We start from the raw sequence: 27,775 nt of genomic DNA on the forward strand, positions 1-27,775 counted from the left end.
GCCTAGGAACCTAAGTTTGCTCCTCAAAACCCTCATGACAAACTCTGAGAAGTAATTTGTTCTCTGACCTCACACGTATGCACAGCATCCTACTAAAGCATGTGCATACACACACATACACAGACACAGATACACACACACATACACAGATATACACACACAGATACACACACACAGACACACACACACATACAGATACACACACAGATACACACACACAGATACACACACACAGATATACACACACACATACACAGATACACACACACACACAGATACACGCACACACACACACACTCCCATACATGCACCACACACACACAGATACACACACACATACAGATACAGATACACACACAAAGACACACACAGATACACACACAGATGCACACACATATACACACATACACACACACAGATACACACACATACACAGATACACACACACAGATACACACACACACACTCCCATACATGCACCACACACACACAGATACACACACACACACTCCCATACATGCACCACACACACACAGATACACACACACATACACAGATACACACACAGACACACACACACACAGATATACACACACATATACACAGATAGACACACAGATACACGCACACACGCACAGACACACACACAGATACACATACACACAGACCACACACGCACAGACACACACACACACAGACACACACACAGATACACATACACAGATACACATACACACACACAGATACACAAACATACACACACACACATACACAGATACACACACAGACACACACACACACAGATACACACACAGATGCACACACATACACACACACAGATATACACACACATATACACAGATAGACACACAGATACACGCACACACGCACAGACACACACACAGATACACATACACACAGACCACACACGCACAGACACACACACACACAGACACACACACAGATACACATACACAGATACACATACACACACAGATACACAAACATACACACACACACATACACAGATACACACACAGACACACACACAGATACACATACACACACACAAATACACACATACAGATACACACACACACACACACACACACACTCCCATAAATGCATCACACACACAAAAGCTACACATTTAGCCCCACTTCACTCTGCTCCCTGCCCAAAAAGGAAGAACACTGCCCGCCACCTTGGTGTTCTCCTGGGTTCATGGGGTGGAGGGATCCTGGAAGTCACAGCAGGTCACATGGTGGCTAGAAGTAAAGGAGAAAAGGTAGAGCTAAATAGACTATTCCAGAAAGAAAAAAAAAAAAAAAAACACAGGAAGAGAAGCTGCAGAGCTTCACAAAGGAAGAAAAGGACAGGAGGATATGCTCGGAAAGAGCAGAACGCGCGACCTAGCAAAGCTCCTTCCCGGCAGTGGAAAGGGAAACGGCATCACAAAGGGGTCAGCCAGGAGCTAGACAAGCAAGCCCTCAGCCCTCGGCAAGACTCAATCCAACTGGGGGTCTTGGTGACGGTGACATCTCCAGGACAAGTAATGGTGATAGGTCCCGTTTTGTCACTCTGACAGCCCCAGTGTCACAGCTGGACTGAGATACCCTGGAGGCCTGAGAACACAGAGCAATTCCAGGTAAAGGAGTTTCAAGTTGTTATCCCACATACCCAGGATGAGGAACCGTCGAGAGACACGGTTGCTGAGAGCAGGAGGGCCCAATTGTGCTGGACTGAGGGGTGGGGCTGGCAGAAGGTTGGCCCAGGCAGGGAAGTAGCTAGGAAGAGAGAGAGCTCCCGCCTTCGATAGATAGGAGCAGACCTCATCAACTAAGACTAACTGACGTTTGATAGCGCTGAGCCTGAGGTTGCAGGTGGGTCAGCCTCTGGAGCCTACTGTCTACCACACACGGCAGGGGAGCCCAGGAACTTCAAAATTGTGGGAATGCTACTTGCATTGTAGCAATAGGAGACATCCCTCCAGCAGGGAGTTCAGTAGTCACAGGAAACCTTCAGAGTATGAAGTCACAGGTGTCTGAGGACAAGGGACCTACCGAGTGTCATCAGCAAACCTCAGTTCATATCAGTGAACGTCTATTATGCAATCTAATCAGTGCCGGATACTGGAGAGCTGGGCTTAGAGTGTCCCTTTATTTGGGAATAGATGGCCCCGGCTGACAAAGTGTAGCAAAAGGAAATAGCTCAACCAGGGATGAGCTGAGCCCACAGGAGGGCCTGCTACGGAAACAATTGTTACACATAAGGAATAGTCCATTCCATTCATCTAGATTCCAGATCTACCACTGCAGTCTAAAAAAACAAAACCAAGGCTCAGCTCTCTCTGCCTTTGGATTTGACAGGTTTGACTTCCATTTCATGTTTGTCCAAAGTGTGTGTTTAATTTAATCTTGCTGTGTGTAATCACTAATAATATACAACAAAGGATTCCTTGAAAAGAAATTAAACGCACAGAAAAAAAAAAAAAAAAAAGAACGAAGTTAGGTCCTCCACATGTAGAGACAGGACCCATGGGCAGTTGCTTCTCTGCATACTTACAAAAATTAGAAGACAGCCCTTGGCTAGAAGTCCAGCCACCCAGTGAGTAGGATCTAGGATCCTGAGGGAGAGTAAAAGAACCCACCCAGAGAAAAGGCGTGGCTTCGTAAAAAGATGGCTACCTACAGAGCTGAAGGAAGGACCAGCCACAAGCAGACTCCTGGGCAGCCGAAACCATGAGAAACAGTCACAGGCTGTTGGCAGTCACATGGCAACCCCACCCTGCCCATGATTTCCCTTCCAGTGTTCAAGCTCTCAAAAAGAAACTGCCCCGGCACTTAAACCTTTCCTGTGGATCTGAACTTTCTTTCTGACTCTTACAACGCCCCTTCCTTTTTACAAGGCTTTCAGAAGAATTTTTTGCATTATTACATAGCTTTAAGAATTTCATGTTTCTTTCTTCTTGTCCCGGCCGCCATCGGGGAGCAGCAACCATGGCTCTGCACTACCCCATGGCCGTGGGCCTCAACAAGGGCCACAAGGTGACGGAGAAGAGCGTCAACAAGAGACACGGCCGGCCAGCGCAGCGTGCGCCTCACGGAGCACACCAAGTTCTTGCCGGCCATGATCCGGAAGGTGTGCAGCTTTGCGCCCTACAAGCGGCACGCCATGGAGTTGCTCAAAGTTTTCCAAGGACAAGCGCGCACTCAAGTTCATCAAGACTAGGGTGGGCACGCACATCCGCGCCAAGAGAAAGCGGGAGGAGCTGAGCAACGTGCTGGCAGCCATAGGAAGGCAGCGGCCAAGGATTGATGACCCCTCCCCCAATAAAAGATCGTTCCTGCAAAAAAAAAAATAATAATAATTTCATGTTTTCAACTTTTATTCTTCTATCTACACTCATCTAATTCTAATTCTGTACTATTTCGAATGATCTTTTTTTTCTTTTCAGTAGTTTTTTGTTTGATTTGGAGTTTGTTATTGTTGTAGTTCTCCTTGTTGTCGCTTTCTCTTCTTTTTCTCTGTTTTGTTCCATTTCCTCCTTTTCTATCTTCCTCTGTGCCCTGCCTGCAGCAGTATTGTCACTTGACCATATTGGGTTTTTTATTTCTTACTCTTACATCCGACCGATTTTATATTTGATCCTTTTCATTACTGGGCAACTTTCTTCCTTCTTTTTCTACTTTTCGGTATTGTTTCAAATATCCTGCTCCTTTCTCCTCTCCCTCATCATATCCTCCACCACTCTTCTTTAGCACTTCTGATGCTAGAAGACTCCACAGAGAACTCTTAGAACTAATACATAGTCAGCAAAGTAGCAGGACAGAGAAACATACTCAGTAGCTTCAGGCTATCCCAGTTACAACTTATACACAGACACATACATACATACATACATACACACACACACACATACATAAACACACATACATACATACATACATAGCTAGCAGATGTTTGAAAAACAGTTTTTTAAAGTACCTAAGAACACTAGATCAATAACTCAATAAAATGCTTGCTTATACACTTAATACCCTTAGTTTTATCACTGAAAGGATGGAGATGAAGAGAGGGAGGAAGTGAGGAGGGAGGAAGAGGAGGAAGAGAGGAAAGTCAGGCATTAGGAGACACACACTCGTAATACCAGAAGACTGATAACATCAGGCAGACAGGCAGAGATCGCCAAGGCCCACTGAGCAGCTAGCCTGGCCACCGAGAGGCTTTGTCTCCAAAACCATAGGCGGACAGCACCTTACGAACAATGCTTGGGGTTGCCTTCTAGCTCAACAAACTGACCACAACAGAAGACAAGGCAAGATGCTCATAAATTAGCAGAGTTAATACTGCAAAGATATCTGTACTGGGTAAAACAATCTCCAGATGCAATCCCTATCAGAGTTTGAGTAGCATTCTCCACATAAATAGAAAAAGCAATCATAAACTCATATGGATGCACAAAGTACTCCAAATAGCCAAAAGAATCTGAAAGTACAGTGCTGGTTATATGACAGTACCTGATCTCAAATTATACTGCAATGCCATGCAGTCACAGAAACAGACATATGGACCATCAGAAGAGAATGGAAGGCCCAGAAACAAGCCCAACACCATAGTCACCTCGTGCTTGGCAAAGCTGTCCAAAACATGTAGTGGTGAAAAGATAGCCTCCTAACAGGTCCTGGGAGAACTGGATGTCTCCACGTGGGAGTGTGAAATTAGACCCCTATCATTCTGAACAAATGATCAAAGATGCATCTAGGAGAAAAACTGGCTGGCATCACTTCACTAAATAGGTGTTTGTTTGCCCTTTTAAGGCAGTGTCTCACTGGCTGGCCTAGAACTCACTACATAGGACAGGCTGGCCCCCAACTCACAGAGCTCCACCTGCCTCTGCCTTTCAAGTGCTGGTGTTAAAAGCATGCATCGCATGGAGGATGGGGATGGGGGTGGCTCATGCCTTTGAACCCAATACTTAGGAGGCAGAGGTAGCAGATATCTAGGAGTTCAAAGCCAGTCTGTTCTACACAAGGAATTCCAGGACATTCAGGGCTACACAGGGAGATCCTCTTGATTGGGGGAGGGTGAGGAGTGGGGAGGGGGAAGGGGGGGAAAGCATGCCTGGTCAAATGATGATACCAAATAAAAATTAAGTAAATCTTAGACTGAAGGGCAATGTTGGCTACCACTCACATCCTTCCAATAACACTGACTCAGTCCTCACTCCACACCTGGCTGTTGAAAAAAGCATCCCACAGACCTTCATCGGGGAAGCTCAGTCAAAGGCTGCCGTAAAGCATATCAATCAGTATATAAAGGTACTATAAAGATCTGTCTGATATCTGCCTCAGGGACTACATACCTGTTAGAATGAATAAAAATGGCAACTTGTGTATTCTCTCAACATATATTTAGAGCAGATACTGGGAGCCAAGAGGTCCTTTGAACTAGGGATCCAACCTGACAGACTGCCTTCTCTGCTGCCAGCCCTCAGCATTCTGACAGACAGACACAGTGGGCACATGTGACACATTACTTCTGGAGTGGCAGGTAAGAATTTTAGGCAAAGTACCATGATAGAGGATGATGTCCTAGGGAGATTTTGCTGTTTGAATTAGGTCAGTCAGGCAAGTCTCCAAAGATGGGAGTTAGTCACAGAGATGGAAAAAGCAAACAGGAAAAAAAATCCCTGATCTGAGAGATACCTGCTTATACAATAAGAAAAAAAAATGAATGGTGACTTACCGGGTTCTGTAGACCCCCTGAAGGTTAGCTTTCATGAAAAATAGAACAGGGACTTACTTCAGACTTGTGTACCACGGTCTACCGCTCTGAAAAGAATCACTTTACCATGGGCTTGACTTCAGCTTTACTGAGCCGTCTTGTCAATTTTCTATTGTTATAAGAGAGGACCTGAGGCTGGATAGTTTACCAAGCATAAAGGTTTACATAACTCACAGTTCAAGAGCTATCCAAAACAGTATGGCACTGGTGTCTACCGAGCATCTGGTAAGGACTTTCTTGTTTTATCCTAACTCAGTGTAGGACACGACATCATGAGACAGAGCAGGCAGGTCAGAGAGAACGATAACCAATTGAATGCAGTAATACAATGGATCCCTGGACAATCCATTAAGTTACACATGGATGAATCTACCTACGAAGACTGAACACTCGTGCCCGCCTTACCTCCAAAGACCCCTCCCTCTTCAAACTACTGACAGTTGCATTGACTTGTGGTTTAAGTTTCCCACACATAAAATTCAGAGGACAATTCAAATGATAGCATACGCCATACGGCGGTTCTGAGATGAAGCTATTGAGAGACAAAAATAAGACAGTGGCTGAGAGCTGACCCCTGGAGAAAGGACCCGTGGATTTTACAACATGGAGATTTCTAGTAACCTGATAGCCTGGCAGGGGCGATCCATGACCTGAGTGATTCCTGGACAGAATGGGATGGGATGGAAGGTACAACTGTTGGTACACAAAGCTCTTGAGAAAGCATTTCTTAGTGTGAAGGTGGGAGGAGCAGTGGCAGCAAACGACACAGGTAGGATCAGGCAAAGGTCCACCAAGAGAGGAAAAAACAAAACCAGATTTGTCTCCTGGTGGGACCCATGAATGAGGAACTGGCAGGGATGAAGACAGGAGGAGAAATATACCAAGTAAAAGATATGAAAATACCATGTACAGAGTGGGGCTAACCTTGGGTTTGTACAGAGTGGGGCTAACCTTGGGTTTTGGCTAGTCCTAGTTAAGGACAAATGCCACATTAGAGAGATATGGTGTGGGAGCAAATGGAGTCCCCTTCAGTTGGACTCTATTCTCTTAGGACAATGGTTGGCGACGTCACCAGCCAAGAGTTGGGATGAAAAGAGTGAACGTTTGAGGAGACGGTATGAAATAAACGTCCAGAAGAGTGCGAAAGGTACTCAGCCACGTACCATCAAAGCCCTTACTGTGGTCGCAATGGGCAACTGGACATAGAATTGGGACTCGGGGCTATGATCCAGCCATCTTCCACTGCCTGGAAGACAAAGAATTCAGTGCAACCAGGGAAGCAGCTCGACACACGTAATGGAACAGGAAAGAGAAAGAGCCACGTGAAGGAGGTGTGTTGGCAATGCTGCTGAGGTCAGAGATGGCTGGAAATATCCGGCATGGGGAACAGAAATTTAAACTCAAAGAACTGATATGATGAAATCCTATGGGGCGTGGTCAAGACCAGGACGTAACCCCCAGAGCAAAAAAACAAGACAACCAGGAAGAGAAAATACTGCTGGAAGGACCATCCCGGTTTATATTAAAATGAGTAAAGCAAGAGTAACTCTTAGAAGGCAGGGGATCACTGAGTGACCGAAGGAGTATTGTAGTTTGAATGTGAAATGATCCCAATTGGCTCACGGACTTGAACACTTGGTCCCCAGCTTGTGGGTTTGGGTAGGTTGTGGAACCTTCAGCAGGTAGAGCCTCATTCAGAGAAGTAGATCACTGGGGGTTGTAGCAAATAATATGTATTTGGGGTTTTCTACCCTACCTTAGATCATTTAGTTCCCAAATAAAAGACGCAAAACCTGTATATTTACAATAAGCCTTAATGAGTTATAGCTAAGCAGATATCAACCTTCCGTGTTAGTTTGTCTACTTCCCTGTCAGTTACCTCAAGATATCACTTGCCATATTCTACCTGGGCAGCTCTTACTCCAACAGGCCAGCCTTCATGGCCAGGTCCCACAATTCACCTCTCCGTGGCATCTCCTTCCTTCTCTCTCTCCTCCCTGCCCCTGGTCTCTCCTCAGATCCCAAGCCCCGTCTACCTCTCTTCTGCCCTGCTACAGGCCCTAGGCATCTTTACTCAAACAATAGTTTTAAATTAAGAAGCAAGGTTTGCACAACAAAAGCCGAAAACCTTGAATCAACTAAACCTTGTGATAGAGAGTTTGGCTTTACAATACACAGCAACAGATTGAACCTTGACAAGAGGTGGGCCCTGTTGTTAGCCATGCCCTACTTCCTGGTCCTGCTCAAGTTCCTGAATAGGGAGGGATTCAATATGACCACCCAGCCTCCTACTCCTGCCCTCAAGCCTTCCCTACCATGATGGACTGTTAAGCCTCTGTGGTGGTCTGTATTTTCTTGGCCCAGAGAGTGGCACTATTAGAAGGCGTGGCCTAGTTGGAGTAGGTGTGTCACTGTGGGTGTGGGCTTTAAGACCCTCATCCTAGCTGCCTGGAAGTCACTATTCTGCTAGCAGCCTTCAGATGAAGATGTAGAAGTCTCAGCTTCTCCTGCACCATCCCTACCTGGACGATGCCATGTTCCCGCCTTGATGATAATGGACTAAACTTCTGAACGTATAAGCCAGTCCCAATTAAACGTTGTCCTTCATAAGAGTTGCCTTGGTCACGGTGTCTGTTCACAGCAGTAAAAACCCTAAGACAGCCTCTTTAGGAAACAAAACAACAACTCTTTCTCCCTTGTGTTGTTCTATCAGTGAATTCAATCAGAGCCACAAGAAAGTAAGACTGAGACAGGAAGGAAGTAACATCTCAACGACAGGCTTTGGCTGGAAATGCAAAGTGCATAATGGAGATGCCAACTGGAAGATCTGGTCTAGACGTGAAGTGAGAAGCAAGGACACACTGCTTCACTTCCTCTGGGGCATGGCCATGGTAAGAACGAAGCCATGTGGAAGAACATCGTGGCAAATAAGTCAATATCTTTAACGCAGAAATTTCCTTATACAGCTCGAGTTTCACTAATTAAAACATAAATAACTAAAACCTGAACCAGGGCTGTTAATTAGTAATTTATGTCTGATTATTTGCCACTTTTAGCAAAAGGGAGCGATTCGTCAACAAATAAAAATTCATTATATGCAAAACTGGGTCAAACAATATCACAAATTCTGTCCTTCAAACCTTGTGTCTACTCACCTTGATCTGAGCGACCCAGTCACTGAACGGCTGTAGGACAACAAAGGCCAAAGCAAGACCCTGGACTTGGAGTGACAGCAACGATGTGAGTCACTGAAATTACTGCTGAGTTCTCAGCCATCAGAATCCCCAGATATTAGTACTGTGAACACAGGACCCTAATTACACACCATGTCCTCCTCTCTAAAACTTTTTGATGGAGCCTGATCTCCTGGAAGGACATAATCATAGCCCAGCGAGGAGGCCCAGTGAGTACAAACACACAACAGCAAGCCTGACAACCTGAGTCTGATCCCTAGATCACAAGTAGAACAGAACCAACTCCCAAAAGTTGCCCTCTGACCTCCACACTTGCGATTTGTTGTACATGTGTTTACACATACATACATGCACGCGCACACACACACATAGAGTAAATAAATATGCACACATACATATAGTAAAATCATTTTTTAAAAGAATATATTATCAGAACTGGGAAATTTTTCTAATAAAATGTGCATAAGGCAGATTATTTAAAATATATATAATGCAATCATTTATTGACAAGCTCTGCTCTCTTCAACCTACAAAGATACATGCATCTCTGTGTATGAGAGAGAACCAGAGAGAGCCAGAGGTCAATATCAAGTGTCTCCCTCTATCATTCTCAACCAAATATTTTTAGACAGGTCTTTCTTTCAATACTCCCACAGCTCACCAATTTGGGGTAGACTGCTGGCCTCTCCATTGAGACTACCCCACACCCAGCACTGGGGTCACAGATACATGTGCTACTGTTCCTACTGTCCCCACTTTTAGGTGGTTACTAGGGACCTAAACTCAGGCCCTCATACTAACCAAGTCACTCCCCAGCCTGAGACTAACTACATTTTACCTGTAAAACAGCATCCTATGACCTAGGTCAACGACCTACCTAAATATTAACCTTCTCAAACCATTCACTGTCCTATATTCCAGTGCCTTCCATTTTTCAAATTACCTCTCTAATGCTGGTTCCATGTTCAACCTAAAACCTCAGAAAATGCAAAAGAAATAAAATATGCAAAACAGCTATAGAAATTTTAATAGTATCCTTTAATAATGTACATATGTATCAGTTTATACACATCAAGTGTAATTGCTCTCAGAGGCCAGAAGAGGATATCAGAGCTCCTAGATAGGCCTGGAGTTACAACTAGTTATGAGCCACCTCTATGGGTGCTGGGAACTGAACTTGGGTCCTCTGTAAAAGCAGGATATGTTCTTAACTGGCAAACCACCGCTCTTTCTCTCTAGCTCCCTCAATACTATCATTATATGCTCTACAATCTACTAGAGAAAACAGTCAAGATTCCCATGGTGGTTTCAATAAGAATGGCTCCCATAGGCTCGTGTAATTGAATGCTTGGTCTCTAGTTAGTGGAACTCTTTGGGAAGGATTAGAGGTGTGGCCTTGTTGGAGGAGTTGTGTCACTGGGGGAGGGCTTTAAAGAGCCCAAGTCATTCCCAATCATTTGCCAGAAAAAAGAGAAAAAAGTAAACTCAGCTACTGCTGCAGGACCGTGCCTCCCTGCTACCACACTCCCCAACAAGACCGTCCCAGACTATAACCCTCTAGGACCATGAGCCCCAATGCTTTCTTCTATAAGTTGCCACCCTTTTCAGGGTCTAAGCATCTGACACACAGAAATCAGCAACACACTGCTCCCAGCCATTACAAGAGGTTTGAAAGGGGATCCTCTGCTTTGCTTCAAAGTTAATGCACCACGACTTCTGTGTGTGGTGGCTCAGGAAGTGTACATTCGAGTTAGTCCACTGGATAGACAACTAGGGAAGATGGAACTTTCCATCCAACAGCTTCCCTCCAATCGCCAGTCCCAAATGCTCCCCAGCAGAACACAAGCAGAAGCAGGCATCTGTTGGCTGAATAATTATGACTTCAGCACATCCCAGCTTTATTGACTAAACTCCAGTGACCTTTCCACTGCTTAATTATTCCCTAAATGAAAGGTATTTTTCAACATCTGCTCTCGATTTATTTTTAATTTGCATTTACCCCACCATCTCTGCGGAAGCTGAATTCGGTGACACAGGATGACATCATCTTCGCAGCGCCAGGTTAAACACCCCTCGTCTTCAGTTAAAGATGAGCTGGAATAGCTTTTCGGGCTCTTCTGCCTACAGATTTTCTTTTAGTTGTCCAAGATGATTACTCCCACTTCAAAATGAGATTAGTGCTCTTTCCTTGCTTTCTTTACAAAGAACTCTTGTTCAGCATCGCATGAATACGCCATTTCCTCAAGTATATCCTGTCTTCTAGAACACGGATAGGTAAAATAGATACATATATCACTGAAACTTTTTGTTTTAAAGTAATGCACAAGTCAGGCCTGGTGGACAAGATTATGAGCTTATCATTCAGGAGGCTGGGGTAGAGGAACCATGAGTTTGAAGCCAGTCAGAACACACGGCAATAGCCCATTTCGGGAAACAGATATTTAAAAATGAGAACTAAATGAGCTGGAGAGATGGCTCAGTGGTTAAGAGCACTGACTATACTTCCAGAGGTCCTGAGTTCAAATCCCAGCAACCACATGGTGGCTCACAACCATCTGTAATGAGATCTGATGCCCTCTTCTGGTGTGTCTGATGACAGCTACAAGTACTTATACATAATAAGTAAATAAATCTTTCTTAAAGAATGAGAATTAGAGTTCAACCCACAGAGTCCACATAAAAATGGACAGGCATGGTAGCCATCTTGTAATCCCAGCACTCAGGTCAGTGACCAATGGGCCTTATTCAACCCTGAGCACAGCAGCAAACAATGAGGACTAGGCAGTAGCCATTGCTGAATGTGGAGGAGGGTACGCACACAGGAAGGTCTAGTGTTTTTAGACCAGAGGGAGCCCCAAACGTCTTTACTGATCCCTCGCTGCGTGTGAAGACTCAGCTAAAGGCTGGCGTCCAAGAGTCAAAAGAGGAAAGCATATTCAAAAGCCACCGCAGTCAAAAGTAGAAATACAGAGGGAGCGAGAGGGAAACATGGACTTGGGAACAGTAGTGGGAGGGCAGAAACTTCAAAACCGAATGACGGGAGAGGGTAAGCAATCTGGCAGGAGAGCCAAAGCCAAGTCCATTGGTTACACAGGCAGAGCAGGACCACAGCCTGGGCCCTTCACAGAACAGCCTGGCCCCCATGCACAAGGGTTGTAGGGATGAGGGCAGAGGGAGTACGTACTGTTAGGAAGACAAGATGTTTCAGACCTCATGATGTGCCTCCTTTAAACAGTACGTCCCTGGGGACTGGGAAGACACCTCAGAGGGCTTGCAGAAGAGTCTGAGTTCAAATCCCGAGCAAACAGCCATGTCAGAAGCTAAGCGTGGGCATGTGGGAGCACCTGGAACCAGAGTGCTTCAGGGGCAAAGACAAGAGGATCCTTAGGGTTCCCTAGCTGTCAGCCAAGCCCATATTCAAACAGATACCTTGCCTCAAAAGAATAAAGCAGAGGGTAACAGAGAGATGCCCTCCTCTGTCTGGTCTCAGTATACCTCTAGGCGCGCACACACACACACACACACACACACTCTCTCTCTCTCACACACACTCACACACTCACACACACTCACACACACTCACACACTCACGCTCACACACACACTCACACACACACTCACGCTCACACTCACATACACACACTCACACACACTCACACATACTCACACACACTCACACACACTCACACACACTCACACTCACACACACTCACACACCACACACACTCACACTCACACATACACACTCACACACACTCACGCTCACACTCACATACACACACTCACACATACTCACACACTCACACACTCACACACTCACACACTCACATACACTCACACTCACACACACTCACACACCACTCACACTCACACTCACACATACACACACACACACACACACACACACACAAACTCTTCTGGCCTCCAGAGGCACCAGGCCACAGACCTACACACAGGCAAACATGCATACACTTAACAATAAAATAAAAATGAAAATGAGAAACAAACAAACCAAAACCACTGTTGTCAAAAGCAACTTTGGGAGGAAAGGATTTCTTTCAACTTACATCATGAAGGTTAGCCAGGGCGGAAACATGAGTTAGGAACTCTCCAACAGTGACTGTGGAGGAACACTGCTTCCTAGCTTGCTCTCCTTGGCTTGCTCCAGAATGTTCCTCATACAGCTCTGGCCCATCTCTGGGCTCTGTTATATCAATTAGCAATTAAGAACACGCCCCCACAGCTGTGCCCATGGGCCAATTTGATGACAGTAATTCCGAGGCTGAGATCCCCTCTACCCAGGTACATCTAGGCTTATGTCAAGTAGGCAAAAACTAACTTCGACGCCTTCCCACGTCTACACTCTTCAGTAAGGCATCCTCCAAACATTTGCAGACACTACATGGAGATATAAAACCCAGAACACACTCAGAGCTTGACTCAGAGCTCATGCAAGCCAGGCTTTACGGGGGTAAAGCCGGGAATCTCCCACACTAATTAAATTCGGGAACATCCTCTCAGTTCTGAGTCAATATTTACATTGTAAATTTCAAAAGGCATTATCATTTCACAGAAGACAACAGTTCACTGACAACCGGATCCTGTATCACTTGGGAACCAATTCTGCTTTTAAGTGTGTTCGGGATAGATTTTATTGGTTCTCTTTTGTGGCCTACTTCTTTTAAGTCAATCTAAATATGGTTTTTCCTAAATGGGTTGCTAAGACTTGCCACACTCTTCAATGCGGCCAATGTCTGCACAAAATTCTGTGTCCCTGTCATAGATCGGCAGCAAGATACTCGGGCCTGACCCACAATGCCCTCCCACGTATCCATCTGAAACTGCCCAGGAAATGGCTCCCTTTAAAACTGGGGCGGGGGAGGGAGGAGTAGCCCAGATTCCATACACAGGAACACAACACAGCAATTGCTATCCTCAACCTCGAAGCTCGCCTTCTCCGTGAATGAGCTGACATTTCCTTCCTAAACTGTCAAGGATGTCTAACCGGTGAGCTCGGTTTTATTCTCGCAGAGCTCTATAAGAGACTTGGGGTTTGGCTTGGTTTCATTCAGTTTGGTTCTGAAACATAAACAAGCTCTCCCGGATGTTTCTGTACATCCCTAAGGAACATGCTACCACGATCGTGAGCCACTTAACTCCTCCTCCCTCCCGTTATTTATATCCCGTCTGTATAGGTGCTTCGGCCTGGGTGAGTGTCTGTGAACTTTGTCCGAGCCACGCTCATGAAGACCAGAGAAGAGGGCGCTGCATCCCCTGGATCTAGAGTTATAGGCGGTTGTGATTTACCACGTGGGTGCTAGGAATCAAACCCAAGTCCCCTAGAAGGGCAGCCAATGCTCTTAACCACTGGGCCGTCTCTCCAGTCCCTTTATAACCCTTTACTCCTCCTTTGACATACGAATAACCCTTTCTTAAAGTTCACTGGCTTTGAAAGAACGACAGACAGCGTCGTTTCAAAGGAAGCACAGACGCCAGGCATCCCCTACTTAGACTTGAAAAAGCAGAGAGAGAGACCTGTACTTAAAACTGTGAGCATAAAGAAAAGCAGGAAAGCAGCACAGACTTCCTTTCCCATTACCAATGACAAACACGCCCTTTTTGGGAATTATGTCTTAGAAATTATATTTTCATATTATGGGACTGGAGAAGGGGCTCCGTTGGTAGAAATCCCCAATTCTCCATAAACGAGACATGTTGGCATACCTCTGTCATCTGAGAACTCCAGACAGCCCAGGCTGCCACAAAGTGGGGTGTGGGGGTGGAGTAGGGATGGGGAGAACCAGCCAGGTAGACAGCCAGGTACACCACACACATCCCAGCACTTGAAAGGCAAAGGCAAAACGGATCTCTGTGAGTCTGAGGCCAGCCCAGTCTTCGAAACAAATTCCAGGATGGTCAAAAATAAATAGTGAAACCCTGTCTAAAAACAAAAGAACAAACAAAAAAAAAGGAAAGAAAGAAGGAAGTTTATACATACTAAGTTTGCACAAAGAAGCCATCAGAGCAGTCCATCCATACTCAGGGACTCAGGGCAAGTGCACTATGAGACTCCGGGAAGGAAGGGGTTAACTGCGCTGAGGTGTGACTACTGTACAGAGGGGAGAGAGAAACCCCAACACCCCTATTCAGTACTTGGGAGGGAGATTCTAGTTCAGATGCCCCAGGACTCGTCAGCCCTCCCCTGACCCACTTTCCTGAGTTTCACCTCCTCTCAGCCAAACCCAAGTTCCAAACTATGAGGCACCAAAAAAATAAAAGTCCGATATTATAAAACCATTACCTTTTAAATCTATTTACCAGGAAATGTCTTAAGCAAAAGTAAACACTTTACTCTCACTCTCCTCACTAGGGGGGAGTTCAGGCCTCTCTCTGAGGCTAAGACTCATAAGCCTGACTTGCACTGTCTAAACCGAGGCACTAGGAAGGAAAAACCCTCGGGCTCGTGGGAATTCCTGAGTCAGAATCCGGGAGGGCAACTCTGACACACAGTCCGAAGCTCGAAGCCCATTTCTCTTGGAAATAAGAGAACATACATCAATTTATGTAACTACAGAATCAACTTTAAATAAGGCGGTTCACCAGTGCTCTTGACGGGATATATCGTCTCAAAATATATGTCCTCCACGTAAATATTGTAGAGCCAAAACTCATAGTCAGGAAACCAAACCTTTTCAACGTGCAGGCTGGAGTACTGATACTTCTGAGAGGGCGTGGAGTATTGATACTTCTGAGAGGGCGTGGAGTATTGATACTTCTGAGAGAGTGTGGAGCATTGATACTTCTGAGAGGGCGTGGAGTATTGATACTTCTGAGAGAGTGTGGAGCATTGATACTTCTGAGAGGGCGTGGAGTATTGATACTTCTGAGAGGACGGGAAGCAAGGCCGTCTATCCTAGGCTTCATCACCAAGTCCTCTTTTGAAATAGATCTCTCTGCTGAGAAGGACCTGCGTTCTTGGTTTGGGTTTTTTGATTGTTTGTTTGGGGGCGGGGGTGATTTTGTGACTGTTTTGGTTTGGTATTTTGGGGTTCTTTTTTGGGGGGTTGTTATTGTTTGGGTTTTTCGGGTTTTGTTTTGTTTTGTTTTGTTTTAAGAAAGAGTCTTACTGTGTGATTCCGGCTGACCTGAAACTCATTGTGTAGACTAGGCTGGTCTCAAACTAATAGTCCACCAGCCTCGGGCTCCAGAATGCTGGAATGAAAGGCATGCACTTCCACATCCAGCCCAGAGTCTTATTCTTTGGACAGAAAAAAAGAGTGTGTGACAGAAGTAAGGGCTACAGTGATTGCTCTGGGCACAAGAGATCCCCTAGTCAACTGCACACCCAAAGAAGGAGAAAATACTCGTACTTGACAGTCTATTCATATACATACATACATACATACATACATACATACATACATTCCTACATACATACATTCCTACATACATACATTCATACATACGTACATACATACATACATACATACATACATACATACATACATACATACTTGCATACACATATATGAAATTAGACTTCCTGGTAGACAAGATGGCTCAGCAGTTAAAAGCCCTTACCATTTCCAAACCTGGTCACCCAAAAGTATATCTGCAGAATCCGCACAGCAAGAGGAGAAAACCAATTCCCCACAGTCTGTCCCCTGACTTCTACAAGGGCACATACACTAAAATAAATGTTAAAAAAAATCATTTAAAAAATATATATAACAAAAATTGAGTTCCCAAAACCGGTTGGCGGCTGTACCACACCAAGTCAGAATCTCAGCGGCCGCACAAGCATAAGAAAACAATTCACTTGTGAGTCAGCCGTGCCTCACAAGCCAGCCTCGACGAGAGCAGCCCCACTGGACAGACACAGACCTTAGCTAAGAAGTCAGAGGACTTCGTACGTCCCTAAGTGTCATCCGCACCCTGGATTGGATGAATGTAAGCCTAAGAGTGGACGAAGCAAAGGCAATAGGAAGGAGGCCTGGGTTCCAAGGCCCGGTCCGGTCCCCAGGCTATTGTCACCTCTAATACACTGTAGCTCACACGGTAAGGGGCTTGCCTTGTAGCATTTGGTATGGTGGCAGCATCTGGTAAGCTTATGACTCCAGAACTAGGGAGACAGAGACAGGCGAATCCCTGGGGCTCAATACCTAGGAGCCAGCCAGAGCACCAATCCTGGGCTAGGCCTGCTTCAACAACAACAACAACAACAAAAGGTTGACAACTCCTAAGAAACAGCACCCGAGGTCATCCTCTGGTCTCTATGCACTCACAAACACGTATACACACACGTGTACAAAATCTCACACTGCCTCGTATTCCAACTACGGAGTTGAGCATAGCTCTCATTCAGCAGTTCTAATTTAAAAAAAAAAATGCATATCGAAACAACAACAGGGTAAACCCTTATTTCCCCACACTGTGTGAGAGGGAGGGACTCTAGCTACCTGCATCCTATTCCCCACTGCTTTAAATTAAACTTTAACCAGTGTTTACAACAGCCTGCACGATCGCCCGTGTTTCCTTGTTCCCAGGAAAGTCATGATATCAGCATCTACTTCAAACTTCTGGGTTCAAATAAGAATTCAATAGAATTGAGTTTTCTGTCCTGACTCTAAAATGAACACACCACCTCTGCTAGAATACTGGCACAGACAAGATCTTAGGTCGCTCCTCCTCAGTCTCGTGAGGTGACAACACAGGCAAGGCTTTTTTGCTCGTTCCAAGGATTGCTGTTCTCTTACAGACTTGAGTTTCCACAAGGATTCCTGTTTGTCCCTTAAGGCAAATCCCAAGGGCTCGTGGAAAAAAACCAAGCCGGCTAGAAGGCTTCCCTTCAAAGCACAGATATTTCAGCTAAGGGAAGCTTCGGGAGGAGCAAGAAATGTTTTTCATAGTTCCTTAAACTGTGGAGAAAAGTCTCTCACAGATACTACTGTAAATGTAAAACATTTTAAAAAGCAGACCACTCGCTCCCTAAATGCAACTTAGCCTCTGTGTTGTGTAAAGACAACCTTCTGAGAAAGGTCAACAGAGAAAGCCAACCTCCTTATCCTTTCCCTCACACTGGACCTCCTTGTTGGGCAGCTAGAATTTAACCAGACCCCGCAGGGCATGTTTTCTGTAGGCTTGCTATAATACAGCACGTTGCAAACCATGAGCAAAGGAATTAGCTTCCTTTTAGTTTCAAGGGCTCCTCTGCCCTCCCCCAACACATCTCGATAGCACAGTTACCTCTCTGGGCACCAGATCAGGGCCTACTCTGTACCAAATGTCAGTGCATCTGAAACCCTACCGTCTTTGCTAGCCCGTTAAAAGCCTTGAACAGCCATCAGAGGAAGGGAGAAAGAGAATCCATGTCAGAAACAGTGTTGGTCTCTCATCTTCCGCCCCAAGGACTGTCTGTCCTCCAGTGTTATCCCCTTTGTCAACTCCCAGAAGAGAGCAACAGGACAGAGCCAGAAACGAAGGCAGCCAAGGAGCAGCAGGTCCTGTCTCTTATGTGGGCTACGATACCATCAGGGAACCAAAGCAGCTCCAGACTTCAGCCCAGGGTCACCCTCAGTAGGTAGCAAGGGGGAGGCAGAAAGGACCTATGCAAAGGCAAAAGGAACAGATCTGAGCATAAAATGGTGACCGTCCTGGCAGCCGCAGGATGAAGTGACTTGTGAACGGAAGACTGTGCAGAGTTCAGACTCCAGGTCTCCCCAGTCTGACCTGAGCCTGAATTCAAATCCCAGCGCCTGAATTTCCAAGCCATAGAACCCTTGCCATTGGGTAAGTACTTATCACTTGGCTACCATCTACAGTGCCCTGGGCTTGGCGCCAGAGGTGTACTGGTTCCCCAAGTCACATGGTGTTAAGCTGCATCGAAAAAGATATCAGCAAGTACACAATGCAAGCAAAGTACCAGATATCGAGAAGGAAAAACACAGAGAACTCACAAGCAGTGATTCAGCACGGGGTGACTAAGCAGGGTGTATGCTGTGGACACCTCTAACTCCAGCACTTGGGAGGCTGAGGCAGGAGGATCATGAGTTTGAGGCCAGACTAGGACAGAGGCAAGCCCTTTTCTCGAATAAATACAGAAAGAAAAGAAGAAAAACTAAAGAAGAGAAGAATAAAGAAAAGAAAAAGTGTGGGTCAAAAAAAGAAACCAAAAAACAAAAAACATGTATTTCCAAAGTCAACAGGGAAGGCCACTCAACGAAGGCTGCTGTATTTAAGCATCGGTCTAAATGACAGGGAAACTGACAATGAGAAGGAAAAAGAGATGTGAAAAGGCACGTAGGTAGGTCCTACTGAAACAGAGAAACGACTAGTATAATAAATGACTCGTCTATGGCTTTTGTCGCCATTTGTGAAACTGCAGCTGTGAGGACCAACCTCCTGCCACTTCATCTGCTCAAGGCATGCACTTGGTTAGAGTGAGACGCTAAATGTAAGCTAAAATGCTAGCACTAAAGGCTGGGTACCACATCACAGGCTCAGCTTTGCATGGACTCAAATTCCCTCAACAATTAGAACCCAGAATTAGATAAAAAAAAAAAAAAAAAAAAAAAAAAAAACCAAGGAGGCAGCCAGCCACAGTGAAGCAAGGCTTTAGTCCCAGCCCATGGGAGGAAGAGGTAGATAAATCTCTGTGAGTCTGAGAAAAAAGGAAGGAAGGGAGAGAGGGAGGGAGGGAGGGAGGAGGGAGGAGGGGAGGGAGGAAGGTAGGAAGGAAGAAAGAAAGGGCAGACTAAGGAGGTAAAGAAAAAGGATAAAACGGTTATACTGGAGTTTCTTTTCTAAAGTTTCTTTAGTTTGTTTTTGTTTAATGGTTTTTGTTTTTATTTACATGTATGTGCACATGTATGTCACCTGTGCTAGTGCCCACAGAGGCAGAGGAAGATGTCAGATCCTCTGTCGCTGGCATTCCAGGCAGTGGCGAGCTGCACGAGGGTATGCTAGTAACTGACATAGGGTCCTCAGAAAGAGCAGCGTGTGCTCTCACCCACTGACGTCTTTAGTTTTAAAACAGAGTCTCACATATCCCAGGCTGGCCTCGGCTTCCTATGTCCTTAAGGGTAACCTGGAACTTCTGATCCTCCTTACAGGTTTATGCCACCATCCAGGGCTCTGTGCATGCTAGGCAAGCTAGCACTCTACCAACTGAGCTACCCAGCCCTCTCCTCAGCCCACCCAAGGGTTTCAAATCACGCAGCGCTGTAAAGTTGACCCAAATTAACCACCCTCTCGTTTCCTTTCTTTTCTGAGATGGGGGCTCCTTGTGTAGCACTGGCTGATCTGTAACTCCCTGCGAAACCTCCAATTCATAGAAACCGGATGTCTTAGTTCAGGTTACTATTACTGTGATAGAACACCATGACCAAAATTAAGTTGGGGAGAAAAGAGCTTACTTGGCTTAGACCTCCACATCATAGTCCACCCTCAAAGAATATCAAGGAAATGACTTAAACAGGACAGGAACCTGGAGGCAGGAGGTGACACAGAGACCAGGGAGGGATGCTGCTCACTGGCTTGCTTTGCATGGCTTGCCCAGCCTGCTTTCTTATAGAATCCAGGACCAACAGCCCATAAATGATGGTCAATCCACAAGGGGCTGGGCTCTCCCACATCGGCCACTGATGAAGAAAATGCCCTAAGCTAGATGCAGCTTATGAAGCCATTTTCTCAACCGAAGCTCTCTCCTTTCAGATGACTCTAGCCTGTGTCAAACTGACTCAGAAGTGGCCACCAGACCCTGTTTCAAAATTAAATAAATGAATAAATAATAAATAATAAATAAATAATTTTAAAGAGTACATGAAATTGGACAGGACTAGAAGGGGGACCTGAGGAACCCCAAGGGAGGGAATTGGAGGTAGATTTGATCAAAACACGTTATATGCATGTATAAAATTCTCAATTTTATTTCAGTCTTTTAATTGTCCAATAGAAAACTATTACCTTATGGGGGGGGGGGGTCCTTGAAACGAGATTTCCCTAAATTGCCCAGGCTGGATCCCAAATAGTGTGATTGCAGGCATGAGCCACTACATTTGAGTCAGTCTCTCTCTCTCTCTCTCTCTCTCTCTCTCTCTCTCTCTCTCTCTCTCTCTCTCTCTCCCTCTCTCTCTCTCTCATTGCTATGGCCTTTTTTTTTTAATGGCCTTTTACTCCTGAGTCTCCTATCTCCATTTCCCAAATGCTGGGATTATAAGCAGGCGACAGGTGCGGGACAAAAAGTTCTTCTTAAAAACTGAAACACTAAGACACAGCCTGGAAAATCCAGGAAAGATCTTTCAAATTTATTTACTGCACATGGATCATTCCGACTATTTAATCCAGACTTCCAAAAGTCTCTTAATAATGTGTGAACTTTGGAGTATCCTGAGAATACCACCCTGTGTCATAAGCATTTGCCATAAACAAAAAAACCGAGAGTATGCCTTCTGGAGAGCAAAAAGGATGACTCACAGACTCATTCAATCCAAATTTATCTGCCAGCTTCTGCAATACAACCCAGCCAGAAGAACGTGATTCATATCTCGGCTATGCAGAAGCTAAATTTTCATCGTGTTTTGAAGTAGGTGCCACTCAAAGGGAGGGCACAGTCATAAATGCTACAAGCAATTTGAGAGTTTTTAAAAAGGTAAGAACTAAGTAATACAGGTTCATCAAGCAGCTTTGGAAAACACACGTGGACAATAAGAAAAAGAACTGTCCCAGATGCCAAGAGGATTCTGGGATATATCTCGCATCTTTTTTTAATTCTTATTTTGGAGGCAGAATCTCATAGCCCAGGTTGGCATCGAACTCAAAATCCCCCTGTTCCAAGCTCCCACGTGATAGGGCAGCAGCTGTGTGTCACTGTGATCAGCAATTTTTTTAGATGTATTTATTTTGTTATTTACGTGCATGAGTGCTTGGCCTGCGAGTATGAATGTGCACTGTGTGAGCGCCTGCTGTTGTCAGAGGTCAGAAGACAGCATCAGCTTCTCCGGGACTGGAGTTACAGAGGGTTGCGAGCCACCATATAGGTTGTGGGAATGAACCCAGGTCTCCTGGGACAGCCACGAGGGCTCTTAACTACTGAGCCATCTCCCGGCTCCCACTGGCAATCTTTTAAAAGATACTTTTCACGTCGACAGCCTCCTGTGTCATAATCACTTTACAATACACCAATAGCATCCTCCATGTTTGTGATGTTTATATGTGCGCGCGCGCGCGCACACACACACACACACACACACACACACACACACGCATGCACACCTTGATATCATCACTTCTTATGAACACGTAGCTGCTTCAGTCACGCACCCTAACTTAATCACCTCCACTGGGATTCTGCATAATCCACACAGCTGTGCGATCCCAGTAAAGAAACAGTAAGTTCCTAGCTATTTCTAGAGTTATTTGACTGAGAACACGGGCTTTAAATAAAATCATAACGACCTAAGAACCGGCGGTCATTTCTAAACACTCTAGACAACAATGACCTTACTCACGCCCAAGATGGATTTTTATGGTGTTTTCCTTTTTCCTCTATTGTAAGCACAACTACAGTAAACTTCTTAAATGTACATTTATATCTTCCGCCTAGGAAGAAACGCTATAAACAGAGTCATTCACCCCGTTGATGTTCCCTATTAAACAAGCAGTACGGTAGGTCGGCAAGACGGCTCAACGAACTACACAGCCTGAGTTTGATCTGAATGTACAAGGCGCACCCCAGAAAGCCGACACCCAGAATTTGTCCTCTGACCTCCACAGACCTGCTGTAGTAGTATGGGCATCCAACCTCCATATCCACACAAACGAATAAATACATGTAATAATATTTGTCTTACTTAGGCTTTTATTGCTGTGAAGAGACACCATGACTATGCCAACTCTCATGAAGAACATTTAATCGGGGCTGGCTTACAGGTTCAGAGGCTCAGTGTATGATCATCATGGCAGCATGCAGGCAGACATGGTGCTAGTGGAGCCAAGAGTTGCACATCATGATCCTCAGGCCTCAGGGGAAAAAAACTGTGTACCACACTGAGTGTCACTGGACACTCAAAACCCAGCCTCAAAACCCAGCCCAACTGTGACACACATCTTCCAACAAGGCCACATCTTCTAAAAGTGCCACTCCCTATGGGCCAAGCGTTCAAACACAGGGGCCATACCTATTCAAACTGCCACAATATTTTTAAAACAAACGATCCTGAACATCAATGTATACACTGTAACAAATTACACCCCAGTCATATGAACCCTACCAGCCTTTATAAATAGCCATTTTTAATTTAAGGAATAGTTTGGAAGTGTGGATACTCGGCATATATTCTAAAAGCTAAAATTTGCATAATAACTATTTTCAAGTGGACAAAGACAGACAACTAGTGATAAATATCTAAAGTCTTTATTTTTTTACTCTTTTATTTATTATTGCTGTATATGTGTGTGCACACACATAGCACTGTGCACATATGGAGTAAGAGGACGGTTTCTGTGGAAAGAGTTCTCTCCTTCTACCTTTCTTTACTGGGGTCCCAAGGACTGAGGTCACATCATTAGGCTTCTGCAGCATTTACCCACGGAGTCACCTCACTACCCCAAAATCCAAGGTCTCGATGTCATGAAGGTTGACTCAGAAAGATACAAAGGGTCACCGGTCCTCACAATTCATAGAATACAAGACACACAGAGATATTTAACTGTCTCTCTTCCACTTTCCTGACACTTTCCCCCTTTCTAAATACGAAAGTCAGTACCCTTAAACTGAAACTTAGGAGAACACAGCCTCCTCAGAGTACACTTCACAGTGCATACACCACAGGGCATGCCGGAAATGCATCTCCCAGAGAGTCCTTAAAGCTCCAAAAATCATTGTGTAGTCACAGCCGTATCTGAAACATCCAGATATTTTACCAACCAAGCACCACCAGCAACATGAATGGAACCTCATATCCTACTGAGATCTCATTTCCTGCACGTATTTTAGCAGTTTCAACTAAGAAATGAGCTCTTACCACGACACAGAGACATTTACAACAGGAAATATCAGCTTTGAGTTCTATTTGATGGTGATACTGTTGCTCTTGTTGTTGTTGTTGTTCAGAGTGACACGGGAAGCAATGTTTATAATGCTGGAGTTACAAGAGGACAATGTCCGCAGCCAGGACAGAACTCTATACAATTTTCCGAGCTCAGAAAGGCCACGCTTGCTCCCCTTTAAGCCTGTCTCAGAGCCATGTTTGAAGCTCTTTAAAAATACAGAAATTTTCATTCAGTGGGTTTGGAGTGGTGCCAGCACATCTGCATTTGTAAAAACTCCCCAGTTGATTCATTTGGAGAACCAGAATTGAAAAGCAGTGGTTATATAATAAGCTGGGAGCAGGGCGCCATCCAAAGACCTGTTCAAGGTTCCAAACGTTCACATGAAAGTCATCCGTCTGTCTTAGTCTGGCTGATTTGATCACATTGGGGAGAAACTGTATCTTTAGAAGTTGGCATTTCAAAAAGGAAACAGAAGGTCATACGCCAGTATTAGCATCCAACAGCAATGTGGTAGGTAGGCAGAAGGCTACAGAATCCCACCACAAGATTTTTCTGTCAGAAACTATAGTATTCGCTGCTCTAAGCATGTGATTCTGTTTTCAGGGAATACGGGAAAACGTTAGACTATGCTCGTCTATCTTATTGACATCATTAGTGCAGCATCAGGCTGCTACTGAAGACACAATGTAACAAAAGCAGGCTGGGAGGATAAGATAGGCCACACAGAGACTGGATGTTGCCTTTGACAGAGCAACAGTCACGGGGCCTCGGAAGAACTTTGCGGAACAGGAACAATGCCCAACAAGCTAAGAAATCTCTGTCTTCTACACTGAAAGATCCACCCGGAGCTTCCGGAGCTTCCTTCCGTTACTCACCAGATCTGGACTTAATGATATCACTGAACTGATTCTGCCCATCATCAGGGCTGGCTTCAAGGTGCCCGTACTTGGCCATCTTGGATGAGTTTCAATATAATCCAAAGGCTTTCCCAGATCCTCTTCTGAAGACTACCTCGGAATAATGGTCCAGGCTACCATGAATACCTAAGAGGAAAAGAGAAAGTATTGACTAGAAATACAGAAACATATTCCTTATTTTTTTTTCTTTGCTTCTGGCATATGTCTGTGTGTGTGTATGTGAAAGAGGGTAGGAGTGCATGTATATGTGTGCACGTGCATGTGCATGTGTATGTCAGAGGTTGACACTTGGGTGTCTGCCTCAACTGCAGCTCTCTATGGAATTGTGAAAGGTACCTTGATTCCTGGTTGAGACAGGTCAAATCCGTGGAAACCCTAATAGGGATAACAGGCGCATTCCCAGACTCCCAGATCAGGGTCTCACTAGCTGCAGCCCCCCACAAACCCCTGTAGAGAGGTTTGAGACAGACCAGTCACATAGAGCAGTGCCCCAAGCCCCTCCTCCACAGGTGAGAATGTGACCGCAGGTCACATAGGCTCAAGACTGATTAGTCGGAAATACAGGACCATGCCCCTGAATATGTAGATGAGGTAACCCACCCATAAAACTGTATTTAAGGGTCGTGTTCAGGATTAAAGGTGTGCAAGAATCACTCGGTAGTCTGAGAGCTTCTGTCATAAGAGGTGTCACTGCCACTTGGAGAAGAGATCTGCTCTCCCAAAATGGCCGCCAGAAGCCCTCCTGCACCCCTTGCCTGCTAGTCCATCTTCTGCTGGCTAAGCCCAGCCTGAAATGGAGGCGGAACAACACCTGCACGAGTTCTTTTCCTTTCTCCTGGACCCGCGAACCTAGCCGGACCAGGGATCTCTGTGGAAATCCATGTGGAGGCCCACACTCTACCTTTTATGCTAAAGCAGGGTCTCTTTTTGAACCCCAGGGATCTCCTGAACCCATGTGCTGGGATTACAAACAGGCTGCTAAATCCGCCGAGCATTTGCATGGGTACTGGAATAGGGTGGCCAGTACTCAACCACTCAGCCGTCTCCCAGCCTCATATATTCTCATATACAGTTATCATAACCAGTAAAGCTTACTGAGTATATATACCATGTAAGGCTTTATTTAGCACAGCCTCTTCCACAGCGAGGCTTATGGACACAGAAATAAACTCACTATAAAATGAATTACTTCATTACAATCCTGATGGCTGACAATGGTACAGGAAAGAAATGTAAAGTAATAAAGTAATAAAGTAGACAAATCTGACCTGCCCAGGGCCATTGAGAAGCCCTTCCTGAGGACCTGACATTTGGGCCTATCCTTCAAAGAGAGGAAGAAATTCATTAGCCATGGGGGAAGTAGAAAAGAGAAGAGCTCAGTATGTGAAATATTATTAGAGCGGCAGAGAATTGGGGGGGGGGTGTTTGAGTCCTGTTTTTGGACAGCAGTGAGCCAAGAGGAAGCATGTCACACAGGTGAGGAAGAAAACGGGGGCCAGAGCTTCCTAGAGAGGCCTGGCTACCTGTCTGAGGACAATGACAATCAGAGAGGTGACATAAGCCTGTTCACACCAGGGCTTGTCAGTAGGCCAGAGTAACTCAGGAAGCACCAAGGACTAAGGTGTACTCATCAAAGAACTTGAGTCACGAGTAAGGAGATGTTGAATGGAAAATTTTCAGCTCTTCTCTACATCTGAAATTGTCTCATGCTACTATATTGGAGGAAAATGATCTTTACAAAACTTTACAGAAGCATCAATGGGGCCTCTGGTGATAAATGGAAATGACAGCATACCATCTGTAGGGCGTCTCTGTCAGAGTATCAAACATGAGGCTTATCGTGGGCAGACAAACTGGGCAGACGATGTCAAAACAAAAGGCCTGGGGAATGAGGAGACGGTTTCGTGGGTAAAGAGCTTACTACACAAGTCTGGGAACCTGACTTCAATCCTCCATATCCATTTTTCAAGGACAGAGAAGAGAGAGCGGGCATGTGACACATGCCAGCCACACCTGTTTCCAACTAGGAGCTGGAAACAGGATTATAGCCCATCAGCGAGCCCCAGGTTCAATGAGATCCTGTCTTAAAAATAAGGTGTAGGGGTTGGGGATTTAGCTCAGTGGTAGAGCGCTTGCCTAGCAAGCGCAAGGCCCTGGGTTCGGTCCCCAGTTCCGAAAAAAAAAGAAAAAAGAAAAAAAATAAGGTGTAAACATTAGATGATGAACTATGCCAATCTCTGGCCTCCAAACTAATACACACAAACACACACACACACACAGGTCCAATGTCACTCAAACAAACACAACATGAAGAAAGGGAACTTCTTCATGGATTAAACAAGACTAAAGAGACCTGACCACCAAATACTATCCTGGGTTGAATTCAGAATTTCCAAAGAAAACATTTTCGAGTTTACTTTAGGCAATATTATTATACCAATGTTAAACCTCAGGACTAGTTAACAGTGTTGCTAGGTAGGAGAATTATCTCCCATTGTAGGAGACATGATGAAATAGTAATAAAGTGTGACAGGATCTTCAATGTCTATGCATTTATATACGTATATCTATGTGCATGTGCATATATACAAAGATACACACAGGCAGAGGAAGTAAAACTTGTAAAAAAAATAAAAGTGGCTCTGTATCTATTATGCTAATCTTTCTGTCATAATACTGCTAATATTATAAACAATATGCGATTGTGGCCTCAACGGATCAGATGGGGAAAATGAGTGGATACACAGGATATTAAATAGAAGATCAGTAAGACTCAGGAAGAGCCCTGGCATTAGATATGCAGGACACTAGCATGCTGAGTGACTC

At 45.1% G+C, this 27,775-nt stretch overlaps 1 protein-coding gene and 1 pseudogene across 4 annotated transcripts in view; one reads left to right on the forward strand and one right to left on the reverse strand.

The window, feature by feature from the left end:
- Utrn (utrophin) overlaps positions 1–27,775 on the reverse strand; it is a 502,827-nt gene that overhangs the window by 469,769 nt on the left and 5,283 nt on the right. For all 3 annotated transcript variants that reach the window (XM_087636075.1, XM_087636021.1, NM_013070.2), the window contains 1 exon segment: positions 24,908–25,075. In XM_087636075.1, coding sequence (XP_087492201.1) covers positions 24,908–24,986 — 79 coding nt within the window. In that variant the 5' untranslated portion in view covers positions 24,987–25,075.
- On the forward strand, positions 1,559–3,364 carry LOC148006831 (large ribosomal subunit protein eL36 pseudogene; annotated as a pseudogene). Its single transcript, XR_015643895.1, has 2 exons — positions 1,559–1,648; positions 2,995–3,364. The product of XR_015643895.1 is annotated as a large ribosomal subunit protein eL36 pseudogene (transcript).

This window comes from Rattus norvegicus, chromosome 1 (genome assembly GCF_021556685.1).
Source record: "Rattus norvegicus strain SHRSP/BbbUtx chromosome 1, alternate assembly SHRSP_T2T, whole genome shotgun sequence".
Lineage (NCBI taxonomy): Eukaryota > Metazoa > Chordata > Mammalia > Rodentia > Muridae > Rattus > Rattus norvegicus.